Source organism: Phyllobates terribilis, unplaced genomic scaffold, assembly GCF_046119375.1.
Source record: "Phyllobates terribilis strain yellow unplaced genomic scaffold, ASM4611937v1 Scaffold_5__5_contigs__length_657084704, whole genome shotgun sequence".
In the NCBI taxonomy this organism is placed as follows: domain Eukaryota; kingdom Metazoa; phylum Chordata; class Amphibia; order Anura; family Dendrobatidae; genus Phyllobates; species Phyllobates terribilis.
This window is the reverse complement of record NW_027362765.1, coordinates 514,430,685-514,452,154: the sequence shown is the minus strand read 5'-3', so window position 1 is coordinate 514,452,154 and position 21,470 is coordinate 514,430,685. Positions and strand designations below refer to the sequence as shown.

General features: G+C 44.2%; 1 protein-coding gene across 1 annotated transcript in view; it reads right to left on the bottom strand.

Annotated features, from left to right (window-relative positions):
- NUDT13 (nudix hydrolase 13) overlaps window positions 1-21,470 on the bottom strand; it is an 81,695-nt gene that overhangs the window by 12,608 nt on the left and 47,617 nt on the right. The window contains exons 3-5 of the mRNA XM_073685663.1: window positions 6,297-6,436; window positions 3,122-3,229; window positions 2,410-2,516 (exon numbers count right to left, since the gene is read on the bottom strand). Of these exons, the coding sequence (XP_073541764.1) occupies window positions 2,410-2,516; window positions 3,122-3,229; window positions 6,297-6,436 (355 nt within the window). The remainder of the gene's footprint in view (window positions 1-2,409; window positions 2,517-3,121; window positions 3,230-6,296; window positions 6,437-21,470) is intronic.

The window sequence follows — 21,470 nt, the reverse complement described above, 5'->3', positions numbered from 1 at the left end:
ATGCGGGCTTTTCCCATAGACCTAACCCCTATGAGGAAAGTCCGCATGTGAAAAAAAACAAAATGGCGATGCTCATTTGCGGCTCTTCCGCAGCGTCTGGGCTGCAGGCCTGGATGCATCATGGGCACATATCTGAAGGTTTTTAAATATCAAGCAAGGGTGTGTCAATTAGCAGCAGAAGGTGGAGATCACTGCTGGATCCTAGCGAGAGAAGAATACCACTACACTACAGAGATTTAAGGATCAAGAAGGTGTCTGCAAAGTCAAGTGCAGAGATCTTCTACAGCTGGATCCAGAACAACTGTCTGTCAAAGCTGATAACACCTGTGACACCCAGCTGCGACCTCATGCTGTCCTCAGATTACATAGCAAAAACCTGCTGACAAATTCCCTTTAATTATGGGGTAATCTGATGGTAAGAACATGTCAGGTTCAGTAAGAGCTGCCAGTGATGCTGTCATACATCTAGTGTTGTGTGTCTCCTTTTGTACAGGTCAGAGAGTCCACTTTTATTTATGGTGCACCATGACCACTTCCAGCACTATTTAATTCATCAGTGCAAATTCTTGGATTTCTCCTGACACAGAAAACAATTACAGAAGGGATATTTTATATATATATATATATATATATATATATATATATATATATATATATATATATATATATATATATATATATATATATATATATATATATATATAATTATATAAGAACTATTCAACCCTTACTTAGCCTCTAATTAGAAAATATTTAATAACTGCATTTTACCAGAATTTTGGTAATATAGTAGGGTTCAAGATAATAACAGTGTGTTCGAAAAAAATGAGTTAAGCACAAAATCTTTATACTAGTTTTTATTTACATGCATTGGGAACATTGCACACTGTTTTCTAATTCAAATCATGAAGAGAAATGTATATAATTTTAACTACTTTACAGAAAATAAAAAATGAACATTCAGCTGTTCTAAAAAATAGTAGTGTCTGCATTTGGCTTTACAAACTCACAATATGTACTCTTTTTTTGAGGATTTAGCATTCCTGTGAATCATTAACCTAATATTTAGTTGTATAGCCACAGTTTATTAGAACTGCTTCACATCTATGTTGCATAGAGTCAACCAACTTCTGCCACCTGTTAACTGTTATTCCATCTCAATATGCTTTGACTACATCCCACAATTTTTTTGGCATTTGTGGCTTTGCCTCAGAAACTGTATTTTTGATGTCACCCCACAAGTGTTCAATCGGATTAAGATTCGGGGATTGGGCTGGCCACTCCATAACCTCAATTTTGCTGGACTGGAACCAAGATTTTGCTCGATTACTGGTGAGTTTAGGGTCATTGTCTTGTTGAAACACCCATTTCAAGGGCATATCCTCTTCAGCGTAAGGCAACATAACCTCTTCAAGTATTTTAATATATGTAAAACTGCTACATGATCCCTGGTATGGGGTAAATAGATCCAGCACCATAGTAAAAGAAACATGCCCATATCTTGATGCTTGTACCACCATGCTTCACTGTCTTCAGAGTGTACTGTGGCTTGAATGCAGAGTTTGGGGGTCGTCTGATGAACTGTCTGCGGCCCTTTGACCCAAAAAGAACAATTTTACTTTCATCAGTCCACAAAATGTTTCTCCATTTCTCTTTAGGCCAGTTGATGTCTTCTTTTGCACATTGTATCTGCTTCAGTACATGTATTATTTTAACAGTGGGACTTTGTAGGGACTTCTTGCTAAGAGATTAGCTTCACACAGGCTTCTTCTAACTGTCACAGTTAACTTGAGACAGCCAATGATCAGCTCCAGAATGATCAAAGAGCCTTTAACCATTTCGGCTACTCTTCGATCCAATCGAATGATAGTCTTCCGTTTTCTTCCACGTCTCTATGGTTTTGCTTTCCATTTTAAAGCATTGGAGAACATTTTAGCTGAACAGCCTCTCATTGTCTGCACTTCTTTATACTTTTTACCCTCTCCAATTAACTTTTTAATCAAAGTATGCTGTTCTTCTGAACAATGTCTAGAACAACCAATATTTTTCAGGCTTTCAAGAAGAAATACATGTACAACATGTGCTGGCTTCACCCTTAAGTAAGGGCCACCTGATTCACACCTGTTTCTTCACAGAATGATTGACCTCGCTAATTGAACTCCACATTAATATTATTTTGAACACACGCCCTTTCAATTATTTATTCAAATACACAGACTCGAAAACCTGCAGATCATGAATGCTGAGTCTGGTGGTTTTCTTAGAATCTACTGCACCAACTGGTAAATTGTTTGACATGTGGTGATCTAATTTATTCCAAAAACAGTGATTAATCTGGTTAGTCATATTGGACTGCTATTATTTTGAACACAACTCTATATGAATACACATGCCTTTCAGTAGTCATACCCTGGTTAATAGAGCTCCATCTTCTTCATCTACTTGCAGAAATGCATTCCTTGGGTCAGTAAATTTTCCTGAAAATTCTTGTTCCAAAGCAGATTTTTCAAAAGAGCCTAGAAAAAAAGTTTCAATTATTACCATATTATTTGGGCAATATGTGGCTTTTTTTTTGCAAACATTAAAAGATCTTTGAATCTCCCAAAAAGAGTAAAATAAGGCACAAATATCACCTTAAAAATAAAGGTGTCACAAAAACCTTGTATGAGAGGTTTAGTGTTTAGAGGGTTGTTCTTATTATCTATGTAAAAGGAGGGAACCATTCTCCTGCCTCCTGCTTGCTAAGGGGTGGTGCAGTACTGCTTAATTAACAATTAGGAATAGCAGCATCATTGCGCCACTGGCCCGAACTTAACACTGTCTGATGTTATAAGCATTGGAAAAGCGTAGGGAAACTGAGGCTGGTCGGCTCCAGCTTCTGGGCAGCACTTACCAGCTCTACTGAAAAGGGCTTGTAAGAGCTGCACTTCTTGCCTAGGAGACCGGCCACCTCTGATAGACTGCTGATGATCAGCAAACAATAGAATTCAAAATCCATTAGTTCTTTAACAACGGATAGGATTTTTAATAAAAAGTAAATTGCAAAGTTGCTTGTTAAGTGATAAATGAGAACATCAGGAGAATAACCCTTCAAGTTTCGTAGATAGAAAAATGAACTTACCAAGATCCAGAGCAAATTGGGCGATAGATGAATCTGAGCAGCCAAGCAGAACTGAATCTTCCAAGTTTAACCTGTCTTTTCCATAAGTGCTGAGGGGTTTCAGTAAATCTAAGATTTAGCAGAATATTACAATGTATGCATATAACAATACCTAAAAAGAGTTATCCCACGGAAAACATTTATCACACATTTATAGTTGTTATTTGTAGGAGTCCTGGGAACCCCATTGATTACTAGAGGGGGGTACCGAGCCTCCATTTTGGGGGTGTTGAATGAAGTGGTTGTCACACGTGCATTATAGTCTGCAGGACTGATGGACATAGCTGACTACAGCTCTACTACAAGACCTTAAAAACAAAATCACATATAAAAGGTAAGTTACTCTCTTTCAAAACTCTATTATTCTTCCATTCAGGACTATGTGTGGACACATGTGACCTTAGAGACATATTAAAGCCTAGTTATTCTATAGAGAAAGCTTTTTAACAAACTGAACTTCAAGTTCTGTGAACATTACCACCTTTTTTCCATTTACCTCCATATTTACCCGTTTCTAGAAGCCATCGTCTATAAGGAGTGAATTTCCTAACTCCCATCTAACTTTTTCCACACTGCGCTTGAATCAGAATCAAGTTTGTTTTTTTCCTTTATGAGGAACAGATATATGGCAAGGTCGTCCCTTACAGACAAACAACTCTCACAACAGAAATGGGCATAATACAGCCCTAAGGAAAGGAGACTGTGTAGTTCAAAACCTATTCTGAACCTATTCTGAAAACCCCTTACCTTGCCTCTTTTTTTACACCCATAACTGCTCTCAGTTTTCCCTTCCCTAGCTCAATCCCAACCCTACTAGGCCCTACTAACCACTATGGCCCTAGCCTCTCTCTAGAACTATTTTACTCTACCCTTCCTAAACCTATCCAGGGGAGAGGAGGTCTTGCCACAAGTCCCTGGTCCCTCATTGCATGGCTACCTCCATCAACCTCATTGACTATGAATTAAGCATGCAGCACGCCATTCAAAACAGGCATCCATTCATACATTTATCCTATACCCTGTATATCACATTTGAACAAGCTCTTTACCTTTTTAATGCTCCATGGGTTAAAGGGAATCTTGTCAGTGGGATCAACCCTCCTAAGCTGTCTATATGGATATGTAGGTCATAGGAAGATTATTAAAAAGCTACCACAAAATCTCTGATCCGATGTCTTATTGCAGAGAAATCCACATTTTTCTTATAAGTAAATGAGCTGTTAAGATCTATGGGCTGAAAACAGATCTCCCTGAGAATTAGGCTCCAAAGCTTTTTTACTTGAAAGGGGGCATTACCAGCGTGAGCCATGTAATGACTGATAGTTTGCTTTTCTGATCTCACAGCAGAGCTGTTTGTAATTATAACTAACAGCAGAGCTTAACTTTGTCTCATTAGAAACACATCTGCAGTTGTCTTCTCACAGTGCTGACAGCTCTCCTGAAGAGCTGTGCATGATTATAACTAACACTTCTCCAGTTTCCATCTGAAAGACAGTGAGTGTGGGGGGGGAAGGAAAGACAGCAGAAACACTGTCTCTTAAAAAACACATTTGCAGCTTTCCTCGCATAGTGGTGTCAGCTCTGCTGTACTGCCCTTACACTTATACTGGTTGCCTGTGAGATGTAAACTGAAGCATTATGACAGAGAGAGAGCTGCAGCAGATGTGTTTGCAATGAGACAATGTTCAGCTCTGTTGTCCTGTGTTAGTTTTAATCACACTCACCAATCAGGAGAGCTGACTGTCAGTCATTACATGTCTCACACTGATAATACCACCTTTCATTTAAAATAATCTCTGGATGCAGACTCTCAGTCCTATGTCCGGCCCATAACACATTGGATTGCAGATATTAGGGTATCATTTTATTCAACTTTTTAGGACCTCCATGCCCATATAGACAGTTTAGGAAGGTTGACCCTTCTGACTGATGCCTTTTAAGCCTTCCTGCTACTACTTAAATTATTGTCTGTAACCACAACATTAGGGCTGCTAGGAGATCAGAGTCTGCAGTCATCAAGACCAAAAGTGGTGTCATATAGTGAACATTTGCTGACAGGAGGACATCATTTGGTACAAAAATCATAGTACGGGAAATTTGGTGGCGGCATTTTAAATGGCATAATTATATCCGTTATATATGTCTCATGTAATTTTTCCACCATACTAAGGCTTTTGCTTCAGAATTATTTATGCAAAATAGGATTGTCTGGTTTAAAAAAAACAACTTCAATAATTGCGCCATGTTGTGCGACAAATTGTCGGGAAAAAAAAGGAATGACATGTACTAAAAAACTTAAATTTAAACAATATAAATATTTATTAAGTAACAATCCCAAAAACCTAGACAAATAAAAACATTTCAAAAGGAGCCACTGCACCAGAACTTGTTTCCTAGGCCAGAAACCGGCACTAGTATGCAACCTATATGATCGGCATGATAACCAATAGAGCCATGTAAATATAATGTATATTTGAGATAGGTATAAATAGACACTACCTCTAAAGTGATGGAAAATAATACAGAAATAATGCAGTATCAAAAGAATATAAGAGAAGCAGTAACAGTGTGCAATAAAGTGCCATGTGCATAGTCACCGAGGTAAATTGGCTCATAGAAAAAGCATCATATGGGAATGAGGACCCCATGCATACCATCACTGGAGGTGGCTTCCTCAAGTTTTTTTTGTCTTCTCTAGGTTTTTGTATTTTTTATATAATAAATATTTATATTGTTTAAATTTAGGAAGTATAACCAATCTTTTGTACAATGTCTTCCCTCTTTTTTTTAAATTACATATGTTTTACACGTATTTTGGTTAGCTCTACATTAATATACATATAGTGCCTGCTACATTATTACTTTTAGATTTTCATGAAATGAAATATGTGAGTTGTGCTCACAGTTAAATTAGCCCATTCAGCACTACGGCCAATTTGTCACAGAAATTAATGGACTCAAATGTAATCTTTGTAAAGACTTAAAGACTCATTGTGTGGACTTCCTTTGAGCTTGCACAGTAAGGATTTTTTAATTTTTATTTACATCTTTAATATAGCACAAACATGACATCATAAATGATTTCACATCCCCTTGTCCACAATCTCTAGACAGTTGTTAAAAAAGTCTTATTTACCTGAACAACTGACTGCGGGTACATGGAAGCGGCTTCCAGATGTTCGAACAAGGGGTGAAAGATTGTGAAATAGGTAAAAAGTTCCAGAATTCAGAGCAAGGCGACAGGAATCATCATTTTCTTTCAGTTCATACAGGAAACTGTGAATGTACATAACAACAACATTAATGTAGAACATGACCTGTATAAATCTCAAATCCACAATAACTCATACTATTGTTCTGATTCAATCTTAACTTGAAAACTGCAATCAGTCTTGCCATCACTAAACCCTCCCCTCTCCATTCTATCCTGAATACAGCAGCCAGGCTCATAATTCTATCCAGCTGCTATAGTGATATCTCCACACTGCTCCAGTCACTGCACTGGTTGCCTATCCACTATAGAATACAATGTAAACTTATCACACTCACCTACAAAGCTCTCCACAGGGCTGCACCACCTTACATCTCCTCCCTCTTCTCTATCTACCACTTTACCCATTCTCTCCATTCTGCTAACCCACTAAACCCTACCTCCCACTACTGTCTCCAAGACATTTCTCATGATGCATCATCTATCTAGAATGCACAATTGGAATAAGTTAATTCCCAATGTCCATAGGTTTAAGTGTGCCCTAAAAACACATTGTTTTAGGCAGGTACAGTATGGAAAATAGGCATTATACACTGCTGATTTTGCAAGTTTTCCCACCTACAAAGAATGGAGAGGTCTGTAATTTTTATCGTAGTTACACTTCAACTGTGAGAAACAGAATCTAATAATAAAAAACAGAAAATCACATTGTATAATTTTGAAATAATTAAATTGCATTTTATTGTATGAAATAAGGATTTGATCACTTACCAGCCAGCAAGAATTCTGGCTCTCAAAGACCTGCTAGTTTTTCTTTAAGAAGCCCTCCTACTTTGCACTCATTACCTGTATTAATTGCACCTGTTTGAACCCGTTACCTGTATCACCTGTCCCACACACTCAATCAATCACACTCCAACCTCTCCACCATGGCCAAGACCAAAGAGCTGTCTAAGGACACCAGGGACAAAATTGTAGACCTGCACGAGGCTGGCATGGGCTACAGGACAATAGGCAAGCAGTTTGTTGAGAAGGTAACAGTTGGCACAATTATTAGAAAATGGAAGAAACACAAGATGACTGTCAATCTTCCTTGGTCTGGGGCTCCATGCAAGATCTCGCCTCATAGGATATGGATGATTCTGAAAAAGGTCAGAAATCAGCGCAGAACTACACAGGAGGACCTAGTCAATGACCTGAAGAGAGCTGAAACCACAGTCTCAAACATTACTGTTAGGAACACACTACGCCGTCATGGATTAAAATCCTGCAGGGTATGAAAGGTCCCCCTGCTCACGCCACCACATCTCCAGGCCCGTTTGAAGTTCGCCAATGTCTATCTGGATGATCCAGAGGAGACATGGGAGAAGGTCATGTGATCAGATGAGACCAAAATAGAACTTTTTGGTATCAGCACCACTCGCCGTGTTTGGAGTAAGAAGACGGATGAGTACAGTCCCAAGAACACCGTCCCAACTGTGAAGCATGGTGGGGGGAAACATCATACTTTGGGGGTATTTTTCTGCAAGGGGGACAAGATGACTGCACTGTATTGAAGGGAGGATTGATGGGGTCATGTATCACAAGGGGCCAAAAACCCTCTTCCCTCAGTAAGAGCATTGAAGATGGGTTGTGGGTGGGTCTTCAAGCATGACAATGATCCGAAACACACAGCCAGGGCAACTAAGGATTATGGCCAAAATCCCTGCTGCAGTGTGTGCAAACTTGGTCAAGAACTACAGGAAACGTCTGACCTCTGTAATGACAAACAAAGGTTTCTGTACCAAATATTAAGTTCTGTTTTTCTATTGTATCAAATACTTATTTCATGCAATAAAATTAAAATGAATTATGTAAAAATCATACAATGTGATTTTCTAGATTTTTTTTAAGATTCTGTCTCGCACGGTTGCAGTATACCTACAATAAAAATTACAGACCTCTCCATTCTTTGTAGGTGGGAAAACTTGCAAAATCGGCAGTGCATCAAATACTTATTTTCCTCACTGTATATCATGTCATCTCACTAATCCCTTCACACATTTTTCCTCCTACTCAGGTCCATTCCCACACACTCCATGCACTCACCCTTTGTATCTCGACATACGCTGATACTGGCTGGTGACAAATTTATACATCTTTACATGAGTATCTTTAACATAGCTGGACCGTTCAATACAAACACTTCTTACATTGTCAGCTCTTGAGACCAGGGCCCTCACTCCTCTTGTCTGAATTGTTGACCTACGTGTTACTGTAATGTCTGATATTGTTTGTACCTGTATCCTCTGAATTGTAAAGTGCTGCAGAGATGTTGTCACTATGTAAATTAAAGGGAGCATGTAAGCATGTTTCCCGTTTTAAACTGCTGCCACCTCCTTATATGCATCTTAATGCACATCCCTACAACTCCTTTATATGACCTGTAGCCTTTGTAATATAGTTTTATAACGGTCCCACACGTCATGTAATCTGTGCCAAATGGTCCATTGGGTGCCTCCAGTCTTTACTTGGCACGACCTCTCTGCCCACAATCACAGCCCCTCTAATTGTGATAGGACTAGATAACACCTCAATACCATCTGTAGGATAAATCAATGAAGGTGTTGGACAGCAAATGAGGGCAGAAAGGCAGTGGCAGAGACACCCATTGGACCACTAAGCATTAGTGTTGAGCATTCCGATACTGTAATATCGGGTATCGGCCGATATTCGCGGTATCGGAATTCCGATACTTAATTCCGATACTTTTACAATATCGGATACCGGAATCGGAAGTTCCCATAATGCCTGCGCTCTGCAGTGTCTGTGAAGGATGACAAGTTGGATGGCAGCGCTATCCAGCCTGTCATCAGAATGCCATCCCAGTGTGGGAGAATTCTCCTGATTGTTTAAAAGCCGGCGGGCGGTATAAAGCCGCCGGCTTTTAAACAATCACACAGCCCCATACTGCTTCCCCGCAGCCTCCCACCCCGATCCTCCGCTCCCCTCGCCACCTCCCATCCCGATCGTAAGTTAGGACCGGGCGGGGAGCGCAGCTCCAAGGAGCGGGGAGTGAAGGACCCGGGCGGGGAAGCCGGCAGTGAAAAGACTTCACCGCCGGCTTTCCCGTTCTGTGCTGCGCTTTCCCGCCGGTTATTTCAAATGAACAGCTGAGGTATCAGGTGATGCCGATCAGCTGTTCATTTGAAGTCGCCGCGTTGCCCTCAGAGGGTTCATGTGAGTTCATGCTTGACTGCATGAACTCACATGAACTTTCCCACGGCCGCACAGGTCAGCCTCACCTCCCAGACCATCAGCCCGTCATGATTAGTGTGTGTGCGGGGTGTGTGTGCGGGGTGTGTGTGCGGGGTGTGTGTGCGATGTTTGTGCGGGTGTGCGCGGTGTCTGTGCGATGTGTGCGGGTGTGTGCGGTGTGTGTGCGTGCAGGCAGACATAGGCCGATGTGACACTACTACTCCCATCGGCCTATGTCTGTCCCCCGTCCACTCCTGCCAGCAGGATCAGCTCGATGGGAGCAGTAGTTCCCATCAGACTGATCCTGCTATTTAAATTGCCCTACTGTGTCCCCAATAAATGTTAAATACATGTCATTGGTGGCCAGTGGTTACCTAAAAGAAATTAGTTCATACATTACCTGTCCCCGCCGATCGCCACCTAAAATAAAGTAAAAAATAAAAAACTACACCTATACTCACCAAGACACCTAATTCCCCGAAGCCATCGATCTCCTGTAATAAAATATAAAATAATAAACCACAACCTTATCCTTACCCCTCCGTAGCAGTCCACGAGTGTCCCACGAAGATCTCCAGTTCAGAGCAGCCACATAGAATGTGACCGCTCTGAACCGCTGCCGCCGCTAGAATGACGGGGCCGTAAGGGTTCACCGGAGTTCAGGCAGCGCTGCTCCGGTTAGCTCCTTTACAGCCCTGCTGTATCGTGAGAAATTCCCACGGTACAGCAGTGCCGTAAAGGAGGTCTCCGGAGCTGCGCTGCCTGAATGCACTCCGGTGACCTCAGTCAGTGGCTCCCGCTGCCGGGAGCGGACGTGTTCCCGGCAGCGTGAGCTTACAGCAGCCATGCACAGCTGTCACCATCTCCAGATGTGACAGCTGTGCATGGGAGATCAGCGCAGGAACGTGGACAGGTAACTATTATTTTTAGTAAACTAAGAATTAAATAAAATTGTGTGTTTTATTTCAAATAAATTATTTTTTTCTGGGTGTAGTGTGTTTTTTCTTTTTAACACTTTGTAGGTTAGTAATGGGGGTGTCTTATAGACGCCCATCATTACTAACCTGGGCTTCATGGCAGCTGGCGCTGACATGAACCCCACCACTATTACCCCCTGCCACCGCACCAGGGCAGCGTGGAAGAGCGAGGCTAAGTGCCAGAGTTGGCGCATCCTATGGATGCGCCATTTCTGGGGCGGCTGACGACTGGTGTTTCTAGCCTGGGAGGGGGCCAATATTCATGGCACCCTTCCTGGGCTATTAATATCAGCCCCCAGCTGTCTGCCTAGCCTTTGCTAGCTATTAAAATAGGGGGGACCCCACGTCATTTTTTTGGGGGGGGTCCCCCATTTTAATAGCTAGTAAAGGCTAGGTATTCAGCTGGGGGCTGATATTAGTAGCCTGGGAAGCTCCGTGGGTTTTACCCCCTTCCCAGGCTTCAAACATCTGCCCCAGCCATCTGCTTAACCTCCGCTAGAGACTAAAATTATGGGGGATCCCACGCTATTTTTTTTTTAAATAAATCCATTATTTTAACACTAAATGACATTTGAGAAGTTAATAAAGATGCAGTCCCTAAATTATTATTTATTTTTTAATTAATTTTTCCCAAAACTTTTGACGTGGGCTTCGCCATATTTTTGTATGCCAGCCAGGTACAGCATCCAGCTTCTATGAACGCGCCATTTTCCGGGGCGGCTGCGGACTGCAATTTTCAGCGGGGGGCAGAAAGCTTGGGCCTCCCTGCGCTGCAGATTCCATCCCCCAGCTGCCTAGTTGTACCTGGCTGGACACAAAAATAGGGAGAAGCTCCACGTTTTTTTTTTTTTAATTATTTCATGAAATTCATGGAATAATTAAGAAAAAAAGGGCTTCCCTATATTGTTGTGTCCAACCAGGTACAAATAGGCAGCTGGTGGTTGGGGGCAGCCCGTTCCTGCCTGCTGTACCTGGCTGGACCCAAATATAGTGCAAAGCCCCACGTCAATTTTTTTTTTAATTATTTCAGGAAATTCATGAAATAATTAAAAAAAAATTATGTGGGGCTTCGCCCTATATTTGTGTCCAGTCAGGTACAGCAGGCAGGAACGGGCTGCCCCCAACCACCAGCTGCCTATTTGTACCTAGCCGGACACAACAATATAGGGAAGCCCTTTTTTTCTTAATTATTCCATGAATTTCATGAAATAATTAAAAAAAAAAATACGTGGGGCTTCGCCCTATTTTTGTGTCCAGCCAGGTACAACAAGGCAGCTGGGGGCTGGAATCCGCAGCGCAGGGAGGCCCAAGCTTTCTGGGCCCCACCCGCTGCAAATTGCAGTCCGCAGCCGCCCCAGAAAATGGCGCGTTCATAGAAGCGACATCTTCTGGCGCTGTACCCAACTCATCCAGGGCCCTAGTGCGGTGGCTCACTGGGTAATAAAGGGGTTAAGGCCAGCTTGGCATTATCAGCTGGCCCTAAGCCCGAAATTCATGGGGTCACGCCAATATTAGACATGACCACCATGAATTTCTAGTAAAGTATTTAAAAAAAACACAAACACCCAGAAAAAAGTCCTTTAATTGAAATAAAGACACAATTCTTTATTGTTCTAAATTAAACCATACTTACCGCCACGCCCATTCCAGCTGAAGCCAACGATCTCCTGCAATAAAAGTAAAATAATAAAGCAACCTCATCCTTACCTTTCCATGGTTCCCAGGACAGCTTCAGCTCTGCTACATCGAGATGACAGGCTGGACCGCAGCAGAACGCTGCCATCCAGCCTGTCATCCCGCAGACACTGAGAAGCGCAGGCATGCTTGCGCTCCTCAGTGTCTCGCTGTGACGGCATCCAGATGAGCCGAGGTCATGTCCAATGAACTCAGCTCACCTCATGCACGTCACTGACAGCGTGGGAGAATTCTCACGCTGAAGCGCTGAGTGCAGGAGAATTCTCCCACGCTGTCAGTGACGTACATGAGGTGAGCCGAGTTCATTGTCGGCTCATCTGGATGCCGTCACAGCCAGACACTGAGGAGTGGAAGTATGCCTGCGCTTCTCAGTGTCTGCGGGATGACAGGCTGGATGGCAGCGTTCTGCTGCGGTCCAGCCTGTCATCTCGATGTAGCAGAGCTGGAGCCGTCGTGGGAGCCATGGAAAGGTAAGGATGAGGTTGCTTTATTATTTTTCTTTTATTGCAGGAGATCGTTGGCTTCAGCTGGAATGGGCGTGATGGTAAGTATGGTTTAATTTAGAACAATAAAGAATTGTGTGTTTATTTCAATTAAAGGACTTTTTTCTGGGTGTTTGTGTTTTTTTTTAAATACTTTACTAGAAATTCATGGTGGTCATGTCTAATATTGGCGTGACCCCATGAATTTCGGGCTTAGGGCCAGCTGATAATGCCAAGCTGGCCTTAACCCCTTTATTACCCAGTGAGCCACCGCACCAGGGCCCTGGATGAGTTGGGTACAGCGCCAGAAGATGGCGCTTCTATGAACGCGCCATTTTCCGGGGCGGCTGCGGACTGCAATTTGCAGCGGGTGGGGCCCAGAAAGCTTGGGCCTCCCTGCGCTGCAGATTCCAGCCCCCAGCTGCCTAGTTGTACCTGGCTGGACACAAAAATAGGGCGAAGCTCCACGTATTTTTTTTTTAAATTCATGAAATTCATGGAATAATTAAGAAAAAAAGGGCTTCCCTATATTGTTGTGTCCGGCTAGGTACAAATAGGCAGCTGGTGGTTGGGGGCAGCCCGTTCCTGCCTGCTGTACCTGACTGGACACAAATATAGGGCGAAGCCCCACATCAATTTTTTTTAATTATTTCATGAATTTCCTGAAATGATTTAAAAAAAATTGACGTGGGGCTTCGCACTATATTTGTGTCCAGCCAGGTACAGCAGGCAGGAACGGGCTGCCCCCAACCACCAGCTGACTATTTGTACCTGGTTTGACACAACAATATAGGGAAGCCCTTTTTTTCTTAATTATTTCATGAATTTCATGAAATAATTCAAAAAAAAAAATACGTGAAGCTTCTCCCTATTTTTGTGTCCAGCCAGGTACAACTAGGCAGCTGGGGGATGGAATCTGCAGAGCAGGGAGGCCCAAGCTTTCTGCCCCCCCCGCTGAAAATTGCAGTCCGCAGCCACCCCGGAAAATGGCGCGTTCATAGAAGCTGGATGCTGTACCTGGCTGGCATACAAAAATATGGCGAAGCCCACGTCAAAAGTTTTGGGAAAAATTAATTAAAAAATAAATAATAATTTAGGGACTGCATCTTTATTAACTCCTCAAATGTCATTTAGTGTTAAAATAAAGGATTTATTTTAAAAAAAATTGACGTGGGGCTTCGCCCTATATTTGTGTCCAGCCAGGTACAGCAGGCAGGAACAGGCTGCCCCCAACCACCAGCTGCCTATTTGTACCTGGCCGGACACAACAATATAGGGAAGCCCTTTTTTTCTTAATTATTCCATGAATTTCATGAAATAATTAAAAAAAAATTGACGTGGGGCTTCGCACTATATTTGGGTCCAGCCAGGTACAGCAGGCAGGAATGGGCTGCCCCCAACCACCAGCTGCCTATTTGTACCTGGTTGGACACAACAATATAGGGAAGCCCTTTTTTTCTTAATTATTCCATGAATTTCATGAAATAATTAAAAAAAAAAATGCGTGGGGCTTCGCCCTATTTTTGTGCCCAGCCAGATACAACTAGGCAACTGGGGGCTGGAATCCGCAGCGCAGGGAGACCCAAGCTTTCTGGGCCACCCCCGCTGCAAATTGCAGTCCGCAGCCGCCCCAGAAAATGGCGCGTTCATAGAAGCGCCATCTTCTGGCGCTGTACCCAACTCATCCAGGGCCCTGGTGCGGTGGCTCACTGGGTAATAAAGGGGTTAAGGCCAGCTTGGCATTATCAGCTGGCCCTAAGCCCGAAATTCATGGGGTCACGCCAATATTAGACATGACCACCATGAATTTCTAGTAAAGTATTTAAAAAAACACAACACCCAGAAAAAAGTCCTTTAATTGAAATAAACACACAATTCTTTATTGTTCTAAATTAAACCATACTTACCATCACGCCCATTCCAGCTGAAGCCAACGATCTCCTGCAATAAAAGTAAAATAATAAAGCAACATCATCCTTACCTTTCCATGGCTCCCACGACAGCTTCAGCTCTGCTACATCGAGATGACAGGCTGGACCGCAGCAGAACGCTGCCATCCATCCTGTCATCCCGCAGACACTGAGAAGCGCAGGCATACTTCCACTCCTCAGTGTCTGGCTGTGACGGCATCCAGATGAGCCGAGGTCATGTCCAATGAACTCAGCTCACCTCATGTACGTCACTGACAGCGTGGGAAAATTCTCCTGCACTCAGCACTTCAGCGTGAGAATTTTCCCACGCTGTCAGTGACGTGCATGAGGTGAGCTGAGTTCATTGGACATGACCTCACCTCATGTATGTCACTGACAGCGTGGGAGAATTCTCACGCTGAAGCGCTGAGTGCAGGAGAATTTTCCCACGCTGTCAGTGACGTGCATGAGGTGAGCTGAGTTCATTGGACATGAACTCGGCTCATCTGGATGACGTCGCAGAGAGACACTGAGGAGCGCAAGCATGCCTGCGCTTCTCAGTGTCTGCGGGATGACAGGCTGGATGGCAGCGTTCTGCTGCGGTCCAGCCTGTCATCTCGATGTAGCAGAGCTGAAGCTGTCGTGGGAACCATGGAAAGGTAAGGATGAGGTTGCTTTATTATTTTACTTTTATTGCAGGAGATCGTTGGCTTCAGCTGGAATGGGCGTGATGGTAAGTATGGTTTAATTTAGAACAATAAAGAATTGTGTGTCTTTATTTCAATTAAAGGACTTTATTCTGGGTGTTTGTGTTTTCTTTTAACTTTGACTATGGGGTTAGTAATGGGGGTGTCTTATAGACGCCTCTCCATTACTAACCTGGGCTTGATGTCAGCTGGCATTATAAGCTGACATCAACCCCAACCCTATTACCCCCTGCCACCGCACCAGGGCAGCGTGGAAGAGCGAGGCTAAGTGCCAGAATTGGCGCATCCTATGGATGCGCCATTTCTGGGGCGGCTGACGGCTGGTGTTTCTAGCCTGGGAGGGGGCCAATATTCATGGCTCCCTTCCTGGGCTATTAATATCAGCCCCCAGCTGTCTGCCTAGCCTTTGCTAGCTATTAAATTAGGGGGGACCCCACGGCATTTTTTTGGGGGGGTTCCCCCATTTTAATAGCTAGTAAAGGCTAGGTGTTCAGCTGGGGGCTGATATTAGTAGCCTGGGAAGCTCCGTGGGTATTACCCCCTTCCCAGGCTTCAAACATTTGCCCCAGCTGTCTGCTTAACCTCCGCTAGAGCCTAAAATTAAGGGGAACCCCACGCCAATTTTTTTTTAAATAAATCCTTTATTTTAACACTAAATGACAAGTACAGTAAGCAACACTGTCACTGTACTTCATATATATGTGACTGACATGTTTCTATCTATCTAATCTATGTGTGAAGCTCTATTCTGTCTGTTATAAATTGTCGGGTACCGCTGCTGAATTGCCGGCCGGCTTTCTTAAAGAGACGGTGCATGAAAACACTATTATTTTTTTAAATAAATCCTTTACACTAAATGACAAGTACAGTAAGCAGCACTGTCACTGTACTTCATATATATGTGACTGACATGTTTCTATCTATCTAATCTATGTGTGAAGCTCTATTCTTTCTGTTGTAAATTGTCGGGTACCGGTGTATGCCGCTGATGAATTGCCGGCTTTTCATGTCATTCTACATTATTCTTAGTTGTTTTACTTCATGTAGAATTAACCTACAAGGAAAGAAAGGGTTTATTTTCATTCCGATATTTGTGTCCCATTGACTTGCATTGGTTTCCGGTATCGGAATCGGCGATATCCGATACTTTTTGGGTATCGGCCCGATCCAATCCGATACGATATTTCCTGATATCGGAAGGTATCGCTCAACACTACTAAGCATAGATCTGCATGTAGTGCCACCTTATTATAAGACTATAATTAGAATAGTCCTGATACAAGTGTCATAGGGACATGCATTTAGATGCATATAGGGTGGAGGCAGCAGTATATAGTAAGAAAACCTGATGACAGGTTCCCTTTAAATTATTATTGTTAGATCTTCTAATATGTCACAGACTCCTGTCACTGATCCCAAACCAATCAGACTTTACATTGAAATGAAGTAAATATTAAAATCCAACATCTTGTAGTCGACCTTTATGACTATTCATTTTCTTTTCACATACTTTCCCATTTTTTTTTAGCTGTTCAGAGAAAAGAAACCTCTAGCTACCAGTTTAAAGACTACTGTTGACGGAGCTCAATATGACTTTATTACTTTTTATGTTAATTGAGATTGTTAAAAGGGTTCTCTGGGAAATGAAGAAGAATAATGAATGATAACATACAATACTATAATAAATTCTGAAATGCCTTTAATTACTTATAATCGCTTATCTTGTCTAGGGGCAAGCATTGGATTAATCAAATTACACTGGTATACACGAAAACTGTCCTTAAACAGAACCTTAAAGGGAGCCAGCAGATTTTTGTATTATAAATCAAACACACATAAAGGTGCATCTCACTAAATTAGAATATTTTTGTGTTTTCACTGGCTGTAAGCCATAATCCTCAACATTAACAGAAATAAATACTTGAAATAGATCACTCTGTTTGTAATGACTCTATATAATATATGAGCAGGGTCGGTCTGGGCTGGCGGGATACCGGTGGGCCCCGCCCCCTGCTGCAGAGGAGAGGGGGGAGAAGAGAGCAAAAAAAAAATCCTGCGGTTTTAAGGGGCACGGGCCCTTTAAAAGCGCAGGCACAGTGTACGCAGGGACGCGCGCACGCGGCGTTCATTACCTGAACCACCGCGGCGCACGTCCCAGTGAAGCAGCTGAAGCTGCGCGTCTCCCTTCGCTGGCCGGCGTATGACGTCATCGTCATGCGCCTGCTGTGAAGGAGGCGCGCAACTCAGGAGAAGGAGGACACCGCATGGGAGCGCAGGAAGGTAAGAGATGTGTGTGTGTGTGTGTCTGTAATGGTCTGGGCCCCAGACTGGACACACAAGGGGGGGCCCAGCTGGACACACAAGGGGGGGCCCAGCTGGACACACACACAAGGGGGTAGCCTGGCTGGACACACAAGGGGTTAGCCGACTGGACACACAGGGGGGAAACCCTGGCTGGACACACGAGTGGGGGCCAAGCTGGACACACGAGGGGGGAGCCCTGGCTGGATACACGAGGGGGGAGCCCTGGCTGGATACACGAGGTGGGGGCCCTGGCTGGACACACAAGGGGGGGCCCGGATGGACACACAAGGGGGGGCCCGGATGGACACACAAGGGGGGAGGCCTTGGCTGGACACACAAGGGGGGGCCCTGGATGGACACACAAGGGGGAGCCCTGGCTGGACACACAAGGGGGGGGCCCTGGCTGGACACACAAGGGGGTGCCCTGGCTGGACACACAAGGGGAGACACTGGCTGGACCCAGGCAAAGGGGGGGTGGGCAGGATGGGTATATGGGGGGCAGGCTGGACACATGGAGGCCAGGATGGATATATGGGGGTGGCAGGCTGGACACATGGAGGCCAGGATGGATATATGGAGGGGGCAGGCTGGACACATGGAGGTCAGGATGGATATATGGGGGGGCATGCTGGACACATGGGGGGGCATGCTGGACACATGGGAGGCCAGGATGGATCTATGGGGGGGGGCGAGCTGAACACATGAAGGCCAGGATGGATATATGGGGGGGGGGCAGGCTGGACACATGGAGGCCAGGATGGATCTATGGGGGGGCAGGCTGAACACATGGAGGCCAGGATGGATATATGGGGGGGGACAGGCTGGACACATGGGGGGCTAGGATGGATATGTGGAGGGGCAGTCTCGATACACGTGGGCTAACATAAATATATGGAGGGGCACGCTGGATATATGGGGGGTGTCAGGATGGATATATGCAGGGGGTAAGGGAATGTAATGTATCTATACTTTCCGTTTTGCAGTCCACTCTTCCAGTCCAAAGTTATCCCTTAACCAATTGTTACGCAAATGAGGCACAAGTGCAGTGGGCTCGGCCCTGCACTTACAGCTCTCCGACGCTCCATGACTGACCGGTAATTTTTATCTGAGAGACCTGTCTCCCCATTTCAAAATCTCTCACAGTCATTGTCTCCCTTTGAGAAGACTACCTACAAGGGGAGTAATGGCAGCTGTGAGACTTTTCGGACTGGGAAGGCAGGTTGCTCAGACAATAGTTACCTGTCAGTCATGGAGCTTTGGATGGCGGCGGAGGGAGAAAGATAGAAAGAGGACAGAGGTGCAATTGTGCCTAATTTACATAACAGTTGAATAATGGATTACTTTGGAAAAGAAGCTAGAATTTTAAAAAAAGAAGCTCTGCTGTATTGTTAGCTCTGCAGTACTGTGTTAGCTCTGCTGTTCTCCTAGCTCTGCAGCACTGTGGTAGCTCCGCTGTTCTGCTAGCTTTGCAGTACTGTGGTAGCTCCGCTGTTCTGCTAGCTTTGCTGTACTGTGTTAGCTCTGCTGTTCTGCTAGCTTTGCTGTACTGTGTTAGCTCTGCTGTTCTGCTAGCTTTGCAGTACTGTGTTAGCTCTGCTGTTCTGCTAGCTTTGCAGTACTGTGTTAGCTCTGCTGTTCTTCTAGCTTTGCAGTACTGTGCTAGCTCTGCTGTTCTGCTAGCTTTGCTGTACTGTGTTAGCTCTGCTGTTCTGCTAGCTTTGCAGTACAGTGTTAGTTCTGCTGTTCTGCTAGCTTTGCTGTACTGTGTTAGCTCTGCTGTTCTGCTAGCTTTGCTGTACTATGCTAGCTCTGCTGTTCTGCTAGCTTTGCAGTACTGTGTTAGCTCTGCTGTTCTGCTAGCTTTGCTGTACTGTGTTAGCTCTGCTGTTCTGCTAGCTTTGCTGTACTGTGTTAGCTCTGCTGTTCTGCTAGCTTTGCTGTACTGTGTTAGCTCTGCTGTCTGCTAGCTTTGCAGTACTGTGTTAGCTCTGCTGTCTGCTAGCTTTGCAGTACTGAGTTAGCTCTGCTGTTCTGCTAGCTTTGCTGTACTGTTAGCTCTGCTGTTCTGCTAGCTTTGCTGTACTGTGTTAGCTCTGCTGTTCTGCTAGCTTTGCTGTACTGTGTTAGCTCCGCTGTTCTGCTAGCTTTGCAGCACTGTGGTAGCTCTGCTGTTCTGCTAGCTTTGCAGTACTGTGCTAGCTCTGCTGTTCTGCTAGCTTTGCAGTACTGTGTTAGCTCTGCTGTTCTGCTAGCTTTGCTGTACTGTTAGCTCTGCTGCTCTGCTAGCTTTGCTGTACTGTGTTAGCTCTGCTGTTCTGCTAGCTTTGCTGTACTGTGTTAGCTCCGCTGTTCTGCTAGCTTTGCAGCACTGTGGTAGCTCCGCTGTTCTGCTAGCTTTGCAGTACTGTGTTAGCTCTGCTGTTCTGCTAGCTTTGCTGTACTGTGTTAGCTCTGCTGTTCTGCTAGCTTTGCTGTACTGTGTTAGCTCTGCTGTTCTGCTAGCTTTGCTGTACTGTGTTAGCTCTGCTGTTCTGCTAGCTTTGCTGTACTGTGTTAGCTCTGCTGTCTGCTAGCTTTGCAGTACTGTGTTATCTCTGCTGTCTGCTAGCTTTGCAGTACTGTGTTAGCTCTGCTGTTTTGCTAGCTTTGCAGTACTGTGTTAGTTCTGCTGTTCTGCTAGCTTTGCAGTACTGTTCGCTCTGCTGTCTCCTAGCTTTGCAGTACTGTGTTAGCTCTGCTAGCTTTGCTGTACTGTGTTAGCTCCGCTGTTCTGCTAGCTTTGCTGTACAGTGTTAGTTCTGCTAGCTTTGCTGTACTGTATTAGTTCTGTTGTTCTGCAAGCTCTGCAGTACTGTGGTAGCCTGCTGTTCTGCTAGCTTTGCAATATTGTGTTAGCTCTGCTGTTCTGCTAGCTTTGCAGTACTGTGGTTGCTCCGCTGTTCTGCTAGCTTTGCAGTACTGTGTTAGCTCTGCTGTTCTGCAAGTTTTGCAGTACTGTGTTAGCTCTGCTGTTCTGCTAGCTTTGCTGTATTGTGTTAGTTCTGTTGTTTTGCAAGCTCTGCAGTACTGTAGTATCTCCGCTGTTCTGCTAGCTTTGAGTACTGTGTTAGCTCTGCTGTTCTGCTAGCTTTGCAGTACTGTGTTAGCTCTGCTGTTCTGCTAGCTCTGCTGTACTGTGTTAGCTCTGCTGTTCTGCTAGCTCTGCCGTACTGTAGCATCTCCGCTGTTCTGCTAGCTTTGCAGTACTGTGTTAGCTCTGCTGTTCTGCTAGCTCTGCAGTACTGTGTTTATTCTGATCTCACTGCAGAGCTGTGTGTGATTATGAGAGCAGACTGTCAGTCATTACATGTCTCACACTGGTAACACTCCTTTCATTTATAATAAGCTCTGGAGGCAGATTCTCATGCAGATCAGTGTCCGGCCCAGAGATCTTAACAGCTCATTTATATATAAGAAAAATTTGGATTTCTCTGGAATAAGACATCGGATCACAGATATCAAGGTATCATTTTATTAAGCTTTCTATGACCAGCATGCCCATATAGCCAGCTTAGGAGGGTTGATTCTACTGACAGATTCCCTTTAAAGGCCACTGTCCCACTATCAGTATTCTGTCAGTATTCGGTCAGTATTTTTTCTCAGGAGTGGGAGCCAAAACCAGGTGAGGAACAATCAGAGAAAAGGTATAATAGAAACAAGTCACCAATTCTGCATTTAACACCCACTCCGGGTTTTGGCTCCCACTCCTGAGAAAAAATATTCACCGAATACTCATAGTGGGGCCGTG